The 14,174-nt window shown below is 37.0% G+C and overlaps 1 protein-coding gene across 1 annotated transcript in view; it reads right to left on the reverse strand.

Annotated features, from left to right (window-relative positions):
* Positions 1-599: 599 nt before the first annotated feature.
* LOC134650237 (uncharacterized) overlaps positions 600-14,174 on the reverse strand; it is a 47,942-nt gene continuing 34,367 nt past the window's right edge. The window contains exons 4-7 of the mRNA XM_063505184.1: positions 13,195-13,328; positions 3,030-3,221; positions 2,151-2,373; positions 600-1,054 (exon numbers count right to left, since the gene is read on the reverse strand). Coding sequence (XP_063361254.1) covers positions 987-1,054; positions 2,151-2,373; positions 3,030-3,221; positions 13,195-13,328 — 617 coding nt within the window. The 3' untranslated portion in view covers positions 600-986. The remainder of the gene's footprint in view (positions 1,055-2,150; positions 2,374-3,029; positions 3,222-13,194; positions 13,329-14,174) is intronic.

Genomic DNA, 14,174 nt, shown 5'->3' on the forward strand with positions numbered 1-14,174 from the left:
TATAATCATCCGAGTACTGGTCATCACCGAACTAGTTTATATTAACCATTTGTGAGGTTTTCAGCAAAAGGCAAAGGGCATTCATTGCCTGTCGGTTGTAGATAAGGATGATTTATAATTATGTTTTTATGACAATAGTCCTATTGAAAACCGTACCCTTTTGGTTGAGCACGGTACATCCACGCAACCTTGAGGTCGAATTATATTAGTGGCGAACTCGCCGTCGAGTATAACCGGTTTTGTGAAGCGCGTGGTTTTTTTGTGCGATGCGACTGACAAGCATTATTGACTCGTAGTAAAGGTACTGAAAACTATAAAAAACGCATCAGATTGTTTTATTCAGTCAGTTAAATTTTCAATTAGTATTAGTATTTTTAGCTCCCTTCATGTACCTACTAAAAAGACTAAAATCGATCAATAGTGTAGACAATACATTAATTTGTTTTGTTTTCGAACAAAGTAAAAAGATTCTGTAACTATTCTGATGATCATTTCGTTAAAAAAGTAAATTAATAAAATAAAATAGAAATTAAGAAGGACCACGGCCCTCGTGTGGAATGCTGTGTTTGAAACCAATTGGTGCCGTAATAATTCATCATAAATGCGTTTATCGCACAAAACCACCGCGCGATTTCACGCGCTGGAAGATCTGTTACAACTTTTCGTAAAAACGAACCATTATATTTATCACATTGTATCAACTATTATTTATATGTTTGAAATGCATAGTTTTCTATTCACTTAATAAAACCCTCTCCATCTATATTTACTAAATATTTATTCTATACTTTGGCCAGTGTGACCTATGACTAAGATTAAATACCTACTTATTTTAAAGATCTGTTTGATATAAAACAAACTTGGAATTCTTAACGGAAGATAAATTCATGATTTTGGATATGTTTTATGAGTTTGTACAAAATGAGAATCACAATTAGTATGGAGACCTTAGAATTGAATTTGTACTAAAATAAACGTGAAGATGACTACCGCATATTGTACAACAGAGGCGCGAACGCAGCCGGTATCCGCCATGAGCTGAAGATATTTAAATCTGAAACAAAAGTAAATCATAAATCGCTAATTTACTAAATATTGCCTGGCTCACTAAGTACTTAAAAATATAATGTTTAAGTATTATTATGTAAACTTCCCCATTATTGGCACCCCACCCATTGCCACCATGAACCTTATTTTTGGACAACAGTATTTAATACGCCAACGTTCAGTTGAAATAATGCTCCTAATGATATTCTATTTTTTACGTCTAGTGTGTGGTTAAATAAAAAATATTATCTATTATCATATAAACTTTCTTCCGGTTTTACAAAATAAAGCGTTCGCACTCTAACCGGCTGACCCGCATGCAGTCCAGTTGCCTTCAGAAAACATCCAATATACGAACCACGTAAAAAATATCCACCACTTTTCCAGACACTGCCGAATCGAGCCGAGTGGATAAAGTAATCGAACTCTTGCAATAAGACGGATCGACCTGCGGAGAATCGTTCATCAACATATTTCTAAGAGAAAATACTTCAGATTTTTAACAAGATTACAAAAACAACCCCAGCGCTAAGTGGTTTCCATTTTAATTTATCAGAGTAGAGCTCGTCTGGAACTGGTCTTAGAAAAATTATACGTGTTTCGTTTAAACTAACTTTGACGTGTTTTCTGTTTCATTGTCTAAAATAACGAAATTGTATTATGTACAACAATTCAAAGTTGTTCAACTTCGTTTTTAAGAACACAATAATAATATTATATTAAACGCAGTTATATCTAGGACGCTTGTTCAAAGCGTATTCCAATAACATAAACATTGTGAAAATTAAAGAAAAACACGTTTTACATTTTCGTAGCGCTTACTTGAAATACGATATCATAATATATCTGTGTCCTTCGATGCTGTGGTGTATTCGGACTAGGTAAATACATGAAAATTACAGTAATTTTTTATAAGTGTTTACTATAATATATAAATACGTTTAAGACTCCTAACAAGCATGAAAAGTTTCCTTAATTATTCCATGTGGAAATTTCACAATTCTGGAAAAAACGACGGTAAATCAGTAGTAGTATTTTCTTTCTTGAGTAAGATGTGTGATATCCTTGCTTGGTTTATACTTTTCCTTTTTAGTATAACTCACCTTCGGCCCCATTTCGCACTCCTAACACGGAGGCCACCTCTGGCTGCTCCATATCAAAGATGAGCTCTGCGCGCGCCGCATACAAGTTGTATATGCTGGCGATGCAAGTCAGGCGCAGGCTGCCGCGCTCGAACGCCTCGTTGCGCACCACGAACGATACTTCTCCCACCGAGACCAGCCGGTTATCCGGCCCCGTTCTTTCGAATACCGGCTTGGGACTCTCCTTTAAACAATGATATGGTAAGAATCACTTTAGGTACACGCATTACGAGTAATATGGTACGTAGTTAGGTATAACATCGCCTTTTAATTTTATATACATTTGAGGATTAGCAGAAAACGGTGTCAAGTGTATCTAATGCATATAATATACTAAAAATAATACTACAAAATGGATTGGAATGGATTTAAACAATAACGGATAAATTTAAAAAATCCCTAACGCCATGAACAGGATGAACAGAGTTTGATGAGGCATGTCTAAGAACAACTGCTAGAAAGAATACTTTAACATAGAAAAACCGTATCCAAATTGGTTCACTCGTTTAAGAGCTACGGTGCCACAGACAGAGACACACATACCTAGTTACTTATAAAACCCCTCTTTTGCATTGGGGGATAAAAAACTGAAATACGAGATACCTAGAAAAAGAGTATCTCACTAACAGGTTAATAAATATGTACAGATAATTTAATAATTTATGATTTATTTATTTATGATTTATGATGATAAAACAAACTAGGTAGCTTTCGGAGCGCGTGTGTTGTGTGTGTTTGTGTGTGTGTGTGTGTGTGTGTGTGTTTGTGTGTGTGTGGGTGGGTGGGTGTGTGGGTGTGTTTGTGGGTGGGGGGGACTGTGTATATAATGATATTACAAACCTTTGCAGGTCGCCGGATCTCCTCCTTATGCAGGTTAATGTAGGACTCATCCAAGTATTGGATGTTGCCCTCGTCGTGGAATATATTGAAGTTTTCATCCTCCGCCTGCTCTGTCGTCGTTGTCTCCGGCTTCGGCGGCAAATCCCATTTGAACCACTCCGGCAACTCGTGTACTAGGGAGTCCAAGTCAATCTGGAACAAAATTACCTGAATTTGATCTTTTAACTTTGATATTATAGAGAGTTCCATCTGAAATAAATACAGAATTCTATTTCATTCTCGAATTCCTAACTATCGAGTAGGTCCAATATATTACGGATCCGTCATCCTTCCAAGAAATCGTTGACAACGATAAAGGTCTAAGCTTTCTAATCGAATTTATAGAATTGACCTCTATCATCGTACCCTTCCAGTTTGAAAAATATTATAGCGCAAACAAAACATATACTCGTACAGCTGGGATGAAATCTGAAATTGACATGGCGTCTCTAAGTTACTCAACTTAATCGTTATTTCGTTACTAGAGTCGGACCAATAAAAGTCTGCAGCGGATTTGATAGCCCACGCAGTGCAAGTGTTATGTATACGTCATAATTTCATAAAAGTTTGACGTTTAAAATAACACTTGAACTGCGTGGGCTATCAAATCCGCTGCAGACTTTTCTTGGTCTGACTCTACTCCATTGGTGTTCACATACGCTAGGTTTTTTAATGTTTAGCGAATAAAAGCACTAACATTTTTATAAATGTACCTATTAATGATAGTGCTTGTGGATAAAAGAGAAGGTAGATTTGTGTATTATAATTTTAAACTCACAAATAAAAAAAAATTGCGCATGTATTTGTAGTTGTACAATGTAATAAAAACGGTCTGAGCCTTGTCTGGCATTTTTAAACGAAAAGAGGAACGTTTTAGAGGTAATGATAATAATTATTAAATTGTACAACGGGACTTAATCGCGTATCTAAGTTTTAAGATTTACCTCCGACGTTTCGAGGACGGCGTTGTCCCCGTGGTCTCGGAGAAGACTGGCTTAAGTTGACATCAGCATCTTCTAACCGCGCGAGTTTTTCGAACTACCCGCACTTGGTCTTGTTTATCCGCTTGAACGTTTTGCACACTAGGGATGTCACTCTGTCGACACACAACACTAACGAGTCGGAGGTAAATCTTAAAACTTAGATACGCGATTAAGTCCCGTTGTACAATTTAATAAAGTGTAAAAATCGTGAAAGTTTAAATGATAATAATTCTCTTTTATGTAGAAAAGGAAATGGGTAAGTGATGATTAAGTAGAGATAATGGGCATACCTAATATTTAGTCACTCTACATTTTGGAAACTTTCCTCATATGATGTAAATATCGTAGGTTCTGAATCGTAGGTACGAGCTCTTATCCCTGAGAAAACGCGCATTTTTGAGTTTTTATATGTTTTCCGAGCAAAGCTCGGTTTCCCAGATATTTACTTCTTTATACATTAATATAATATAAAACAAGTATTTTTTATACATACAAATATTTTTTTATTAAATTGAAATGTCCACTCGTGTTCAATTGGAATAAATATAGTCACGAACGTTGATTTCTGATCATGCCGAGATGAGGAAAACTAACGTAAAGTTATAAACCTACCTTAATTAGAAATATGGTATAAGCAGGCCGGAGAGCGATCTCTGATAGATAAAGGGTCCGTAAAGCTTATCTAGTTCAGACAGAGCTGCTTTGTGATTAATGGACTGCCCACGCAGCGAGCAAAAACAACAGCGACGTCAAAGTGGAGTAACTGGCATTGTTCGTTTGGACCCGTGTCTGTGTCCGCTGCCACTTTAACAAGCTTTTAATGCGAATCGCATTTCAGCCACAGCTTTGAAATACGTTTCCGAATCGGCAGAATCAGACCCAGAAAGCAAAATAAACAGTGCTGATTGGGTTAATGAAACGACGGTACCTAAACTATGAGAAACTACCTATACTGTTATTCCTCACGTAAAATGACCCATCATGTTTCACTTAGTACTTACTCGTAGGTACCTCCTACTCCTCCTAGCAAACAAAGCTACATTTTATTGTGTATATTTATTTCGGCATATATTAAGCATTACATATTTATATTGCTCATATATTTCAACTGATAAATAAAGTGAATTATAAGACGTGGGTAATATACTCGTAAAAGATGTTGACGACCTACACTAGTTTCGTACTTGTATAGTCGTCAATAATATATTCGTTACTTATTTTAGGTGCATTTATTTCATTATTTTATTCAATTTTGTGGATGATGTCCTTGCTAAATAATGTATTCTCTCAATAAGCTGCGGGCTTGCTTACTTTAATCCTAAGCAATCTGAAGTAGGTATTAACTTAGTAAACATGACAAAGTAAACAGATGTAAACAGATGGAGTCGATACGATAATGCAATAATTCAATAACAAATACATTAAATATTTACTAAAAGAGAATTAAGCCAAATATTCAGAACGTCATTTCTTGTAGGTAATGATTAATGAAACAATCCTATTTAGTGTTAACGTAGGTGAAATAATAGATGATGATGATGGGGCTTTTTTCCCCAAAGTGTAATGTTTTCACGGACGTCTCACTAAATCAATAGGTAGGTAGGTTAGGTTCGTTAGGTAGCTTCAGATGCCCGAAGGGCAAACCGCTCAGAAATAGGAGCCCCGCGAAGCGGGGCTCCGTCTAGTTAAGTTGCGAAGGAAATGTTTTTTGAAAAGAAACAGTCCGACGAACTCCAGATTTGATGGACACCCCAGCGTTTTTCATAGTTTGTTGTTGTTATGTCAGGCAGCGCCACGAGTGTTAAAAATGGGAACTAAAAACTGTCAAAGCGCGGCTAATGACTCGCTGTATTACATTACGGCTAGCCGTGTTGAAGAACGTATGGCGCCGAATACATTCCGGCGGATTTTCATTCAGCCGCATTTAATCCGGCTAATCGTCGAACCGCCGCATTTCAAAACGCCCCTGTTTTGTAAAACGGCTAGCCGTAATGTAATACGGCGGATTATACGATCCAACTGCGACATAGATATTGGTATTGGCAACTCTCTCCTTGAGGCAAATTACGCTTCGCCTTCGAGACAACTGGGTGTTGGGGGTCTGACGCCATTGCTTTTATAAGGGAGGTGGGATATAGAATTAAGGAAAATACCTCCGACGCTCACGGGGGTTCTCGCCCGCGAGATAGACTACCCGTCTTTTTCTAACTGTATTAATTAAAGAGGGATAGACTACCCTATCTCGCAGGCGAGTTATTGTTGCGCCAATTATGTGCTAGCCCGGCTGGTGCAAAGGTTGGCCATTGCCATTCAACCTGGTAACGTAGCAAGTATGATGTTGCACCCGGTACAGCTCGTGCATATATTTTAAATTACAATATTTTATTTATCATAGTAATAGTAGTTTATTATTTAAGTTTTATTTTTATGATTGTAATACGTAGCTATGTACACGTACTATTAATTTTACTTCAATAATATTATTAGAATTATGTAATGCTTCTGTACAAAAAAAGAAAATACACAATACACATGCCACAATACCACATTGAAAATCCGTAATAAAATTAAGTCTCCCGGTGAAATAAATATCCATGTTACTTTCACAATAATGATTTAATAATTATTATAAAATAAGTATTCAATCACAATTTTATAAGTATATTATCTAATCTTTCGTAAACCTCTTAACAGTAAAAATCAGACAGAAACAGATATACATATACCTAGTTAGGTGCTCTACGAAAATGTATCTAATAATTCATCTTTAAACACCTTCAAGTATTGTTGTTTTGTACGCGGCAACATCTGCGTGTTTAGGTAAATGTTAGAATTTTAAACGCAATTACAGCTTTCTAGAACTAAGAACTCTACTTAGTGACACATTTTACTAAGTAGTTTCCATTTCAGCGTACTCAGCTCAAAGCTTCTGCAGGTCGTTAAAGCACCGTACTTCGGAACTCACGCTATCTTCGCAATCTTTGCCAATATTCACTTCACGAAAACGGTTTCTAGTCATTAAACATTGCTTACGATGGCGTAACGGTCAATCTCAAGTGCTGTTTACATAAAACAATTTAAGAAGATATTTTGTTATGTAATAAGCATACATATTTGTATTTAGTGTAAACAGATGGTTATCTGGAGCGCAGCCGCGGTAGTACGAGAAACGAGCTAGAGCTAGTGATCAATCTCGGTTATCCTGTAGTTCGGCCTTCGGCCTCGCAAGGAAGCTCAATGCATTCGGAGGCTTTGGCCCTTTGGCCTCTGTAGGACCTTGAACATAACCGTCAGGCCGTCGGGCTGTGGACAACCGGTAATTTTTTTAACACACTTAACCGTAGCTTTGCGTCCGAGGTCTGCCTTTCGGCAGGTCGGGTTCCGGACTCACACGAAAACTCGCCCTTTGCCCTTTCGTCACCTACCTAAACCCTCTTCTGCGGAATGCATGGTCCAACTGCCACAATGCCATGCTGGACGCTGGATACTTTGTGGACAAGTCAAAACCTGGCCGAGGATTATTTAATAGGTAGGTACCAATAAAACTAAAAACAGAAAATCGAACTCCTGGTAATCACAAACAAACTGTCAGGGTCAGATAAAAAAAGGTGACAAACAACTTTATTTATTCCCAATACTCCCAATACTCCCATGATCACAAATCGTAAGGTACATTCAAGATAAAAGTAGCGGAAAGGAGAAATCTTTGTAAATTCTTAGGGACACTATTTTACTATCACGGTCGTGGAGGCGTGTCGGCTACTGCTGGACAGATTGCACTGATATACGAGATGCTGACGGTATCTCGCACTCATAAATATCTGAAAACGACCATATTTGAAAAGTTGTGATCTTTTTTATTATTTCCGTAGGTGTTTTACTGCAACTCCCTGGATTTTTGGTTTATTTCATTTTCTGACAGATATTTCATGGCGTTATTTAATACACTACAAGCCTCAATTATTATTAGCTTTTCTGAATCTGTAATTTTGACTTTATGTATTCGTAAGAAAGGAATAAATCATTTGGGCGTTGGATACACGATTTTGTAATACAATTTACTTGTTGACTACCCTACTCATTGGTGCCAATGCAAAGAAAGTTGCATTGGGTGTCAATGCAAATTGTCATATTTATAAAATAGCCTCGAATTTACGAAGAAACAATTTAATTCAAATCTATCTCTTACATTATCCCTCACTGCGCCCTATTTGAGTGCAAAACCCTATATTGCAGCACATCAGCACTTATTTCAAGTGGAGCGATAGATCAGCTCGATCAGCTTTAGTCGGTAAACTATAAGTGCTAAACCCATAACTCTCGAGTACGTATCGCTTTAATGCAACTATGTTGTATTGGCAGTACATACTCATCGGGGATGAAACTTGCAAACCTTGTGCATTGTCTGAATTGCCATTAAAGTGCGCCGCTGCACTGTGATATAAAGGTATCCAGTAGATAATTTCGTCGTAAGTACTGTGTTTGTGACCTATTGTTCTATATTGGCAAATGTACTCTAAAAGATCAATGTTTTAAACCAAACCCGAATTTCTCATCTGTTAATTTGTACTTGTGGACAAATATTTGATTAAAATCTGGGATTTGACCTAATTTTTGAGGTAGCTTGTCCATTCATATTCATCTTACTTCACTCAGCATTTTTGATTTGAGGTTGAGGTTTCCACACTGAGCAGTATAGCTAGAGACTACAGATAAAGTTTTGATATTGTTTCGACATATAACATTTATACCACTTGCAGTGTATTTCGCGCGCAGCAATCATCCCGAGCAATCGTATCATATCAATATCAAAACCTTAACAGTGTTTAAAATGATAATATACCGCTCGCTGTCACTGTTTGAACAATTCTGAACTAATTTATTGACAGATATTGAAAAGCATTGTTTAAACTTAACCTGACTGGAAAAGTTTTACAATAAAGCAGCGTTGCTTTGAAAACTTTATTTAATAATAAAATAAATAAATTCGAAACGGTTAGGGTCCTTTTCTAGAGATCAAACTATAATTCATAAGTAATACAAGAAGTAGGTATTACATAAAATTCCACTTGAAACTGCAGCTAAAACACGACTCGGTTTCCTACAAGTTTAAATACGGAAATAGTCTATTTACCGAAGACCACTTTATTGCCCGATCCATATCCATCTATAATTCCGACTGGTCTCTCGCAATAATAAATGTTTGGGAGTCGGGTGCCTTAATCGTGGAGATGAATGGGCTGAGGCTTTTCAACCGTACGTACAAGAATTGAGTAGGTAAAGGCGATTGCCGTTCCATGTATGGAAGCCATACCGCCTTTGAATACGGATTAAACAGTTTATATGACGAAAATAAAGGGCATACATAATTTAGTTTCATTCCGTAATTTTGAGGTTATATTTTGAAGTAGTTAGTGTTTACGTTTTAGCTGGTTTGAATTTGACGGATATATAATACTGCACCTAATAAGCATCCTGTTAGGCTAAGTAGGTTCGTAGTCATTGGCACGAGCGACAAATGACGCCTGGCAGAAGTTTGAGCAATAACGCCGGAATAAACGCGTATAGTAGGTAAGTAGGTCTGTAACACACAAAATATAGCTTGACATAACTGTGTAACATCTCGGTACATATATTGTGATCGTCATACGGCCTGGTTCGAATCAATATTTTAAATACTATATTTGATTGCAAATTGTTTGAAACGAGACGAAAGTATTTCAATAAATTATACGTCATGGAAGTTCGTTAACTTTTTTTCAATCGCGCACGTCATTTTGTTTAAGAAAAGCAATTTATCTGCGGGCAGCTATCGGCGATCCCGACTCGAGAGGATGTTTATTTTCGCTTTTCCGAATAAATTTGGTTTAAGTCGGCCTTAATTTCATCGAAGCTTTACTGTTTTAATTACGAAAACATTAGATTTTAGCTAAAGTAATTATGTTTGCGAAGATTCTTCAATCAAATCACAAATTAAATTAATTTCTATGAGATGCTTTGCTGAGTCATTCTTGAGTGAAATTTGATGCATTGGAATTAAATTAGAAAATTTGGAAACGTGCTTGCTCGCCTATACGGAACTCCGGCCTAGCCAAGGTGACAATCGCTATCGCTTCGCCATCGAATCGCCTTGTGTTTCTCTATCACTCTTCCATATTAGTGTGACAGTGACAGTTGCGTTTCGATCGCTACGGAGCGTAAGCGATTGGCACGTTGGCTACGGGGCCTGAGTTTGTGCGATCGTGACGCGCAGCTAATTAGAATAAATTTTGATTTGATTGTTTGTCGCTGAATTCGGGCGCTGTTTGTTATTTTATTGATCAAATATTGTGTCTTTATTATGACTTTCCTGTTTTGGAATAAGTTTGCAACTTTTACGAGTAAATCTTAATCTCTAATATACATTGATTGAAAATTCTTCCATGATTTCAAACATACATAGGTAATTTTAAACGAAATAGGCTTAGCCGCGCAAGGCAAATTACCACGACGTTTTGGACGTATATCTTTACAAAAGGCATACGATGGGTTTTGCATCACGCGGTGTTTTATTTTCTATTAGAAAATAACGCCCCGGGGTCCCAAGCACAAATGCCAAACACACATGGTCATGGTACCTACAAATTAGGTACAATATGGACTACAATAGTGTAACTAGCAATAGCATTCATTCAGGGAATTGGTAGGTATAACCACAGAATAAATAATAGTACTAAGTACAGAAGACTCACTCTCTAACAAAACGCGTCTGTTACGATCAGCACAGATATGGCCGCTAGGTGGCGACAGCGCCACGCGCGGCTTATGGCTTTCCTCAAAATTGGGGCCGGAACGGATGTACTTTTATCTACCTGTAGCAAAGCGAGGAAATTGCGGAGTGAGACACGCCTGGTATAACTATGATAATGGTATATGAGAATAAATAGTTACAGTAAATGCCTAGTAGATTCCTAGGCAAATGGATGCGTTGCGTCCCATATTGTGTCAGTGATGTCATAACTCACCCAGTCACGACTCTATTTGGCACATAATAAATAGAACACGGGAAAATGGATTTGGGGTTTTTATGCTTTTCAGGTCACGTATTTTTTTGTGAATAACTGTTTTGTCAAACGTCAAGTAGGTAGTCTAATATTGTGTCATGTCAAATTAAGCTACATTCATGCATGTGTATTATTAAGAAGTTGTATAGAATTAAGGTAACTCGTATACTAATATATTTAAGAAGCCTATCCAGTTGTATAAATAAATAAGTGTATATTAACAAATAAATATAGTAAGCAATCAATCATCACTTTCGCACCCATACCTACTGGTAAGTGTGAGCGAGATACGCGAACTAAGGGCTATACGCGATAAGCAAGATAATCTATATATATTCTGAATCGAGATTACATATTAATGGCAGATACGGCAATTTCATTGTACTAAACTTGCGCATTTATATGCTTCATTATCATTATATTACGCTCAACGTACATACTAACGATATACGAGTATGTACTACATACTCGTATATCGTTTTGTAATAATTTGAATTGAATTAATTTCTAATCGTTCATTCATAAAAGCAATTTTAAGCTCATTCCGTACTAATTTCGGTAAATAAAGGTAATTTGCGAATATGTATTGTTTTAGAAAACGAATTTACCTTATTTTAAAGTCAGGCAACTCGTAATCCTGGTTGATTATCGATCAAACATTAAATAAATAAAAAAGCGACCAAGTGCGAGTCGGACTCGCCCATGAAGGGTTCCGTATTTAGGGGATTTATGACGTATTAAAAAAAACTATCTACTAGATCTCGTTCAAACCAATTTTCGTTGGAAGTGTGCATGGTAATGTACATCATATATTTTTTTTAGTTTTATCATTCTCTTATTTTAGAAGTTACAGGGGGGGGGGGGACGACACACACATTTTACCACTTTGGAAGTGTCTCTCGCGCAAACTCGCAAACTATTCAGTTTAGAAAAAAATCATATTAGAAACCTCAATATCATTTTTGAAGACCTATCCATAGACACCCCACACGTATGGGTTTGATGAAAAAATTTTTTTTGAGTTTCAGTTCTAAGTATGGGGAACCCCCAAAGTTTATTGTTTTTTTTTCTATTTTTGTGTGAAAACCTTAATGCGGTTTACAGAATACATCTACTTACCAAGTTTCAACAGTATAGTTCTTATAGTTTCGGAAAAAAGTGGCTGTGACATACGGACGGACAGACAGACAGACATGACGAATCCATAAGGGTTCCGTTTTTTGCCATTTGGCTACGGAACCCTAAAAAGGTTAGAATTATATTGTCTAGGAGAGGACACTAACTTCTGTAACACAGGTCTTTACCTACGTAGCTCAGAAGTCAGGGACTTCAAAACCCACTTAGTAACTTGTTTTTTGACAATAAAAATATTTTTTTTTTATTTTTTATTTTTTTTTATATTGCTAAAAAAAACTCTTCGATTTCATGTTGATTCATTAGTATGGCTTCCTTGTACGAAAACATCAATAAGAAATAAACCAGAAATACTGAGGTAATCCGCTTGATAGTTGACACTAGTTGGCTTTCCCGAAGATAACAAGATTAGCCTCGAATCAACTTGATGATATAGCTATCGACTAGGACAAATAGTTATTTTGCTTTATTAGTTAAACATGACTCGAGTCAATAATCATAGCGACTAGTGGATAAATATTTAGGTAGGTACTCGTATATAATGATATGTTATTTCATTCGTACGTGCATCTTACCTTAAGCCACGTACCTAGATATTGCAATATTTTGCAGTTTATACACACTGTTGATGAAAACAGACGCTGTTGAGTGTAAATATATTTCGATTTAACTGTCATATATTTTTTGTTCTGTGCGGTAAATATCAACACGTCTTAGAAAATGTTTCAGTTTTGGAAACGATGGTGATAATTCGCAAATTGTGCACAATCACGCCATCTTTTGGTGGTCAGTCGGCAGGACATCCCTAGACATCCACCTTAATCTATTTGCGACGTAACACTTAGGTAAAAAGAAAGTATCGAACGAGGATCTTCATAATATTTACTGTAAATAATTTACATACATATATATAGGTACTACTCGTATGTGTGTGTGTAATGTTGATAATACATGTTGAAAAAGTACCTCTCTGCCGTTAAGTGCAAATGTAAGGTTGGCTGGAGGGTGCGCGGGTGGTGCAGCACAGGTCGCACGGAGGGTGGATCCCACGCCGTACCACGACCGGTCCGACACTAGCTTCGGCCGCCACTCCGGGGGCTCTGAAACAACACACAAAATTGAATAATCTTATACACATTTATAGGTAATACATAAATACATAGGTATTATCGGGATTCAGGCCCAGGGCCTCCAGTTTTGTAGGTACAATACAATACAAATCCTCTTTATTGCACAACATTTATAGAGAGACACACATAATACATGAAGACAGAGCTCACAACAGGCGGTCTTATCGCTAAAGAGCGATATCTTCCAGACAACCTCAACCCCTACCACTTGTGGTCTGTAGGTACCTACCTATTTATCTACCAAAAATAAGATTATGAAGTCCGTTATGTTATGAGTGACAATAAAAACTTTTGCTCCACATACAAATTGGTAACACTTACACATTTCAAAAGCATCTCGTCGCGCACGTAGCTGTACATGATATTTAGGTATAGAGGTATAAAATTGAGTGCCTACTTGTGCTAGATGAACGTGTAAGCTACTTAAATTCGATACGAAGACGAGCGTGATGCGCTGAGACTCAAAACTAAATAAGATAGGTAGGTAGGTAATCGGTTTTTAAAATATGAATTGCGCCTCTTGAGCATCTGCTCCGACGCTTTTATTTTAAATTATCAAGGTTCAAAGCCATTATTCTCAAAGGATTAGAGACGAGTCAGGTTGTAATCTGCACTAACATCAATGGCATTATCAACAGTGATTGAAAGCATGATTGTATCATAGGGTCGTCCGTCGCATCGCTCAATTAACTATGGATGTTCAATGAAAATCGCTCTGCAGTGGAGCGGCGCGCTGGGCTTGATTGATTTGGTGAAAATAGAGCACTGATGGCGTTGGGTTTGGTATAGTCGTCATCATATATGTTAACAATTTTG

Source organism: Cydia amplana, chromosome 8 (genome assembly GCF_948474715.1).
Source record: "Cydia amplana chromosome 8, ilCydAmpl1.1, whole genome shotgun sequence".
NCBI classification, from domain to species: Eukaryota; Metazoa; Arthropoda; class Insecta; order Lepidoptera; family Tortricidae; genus Cydia; species Cydia amplana.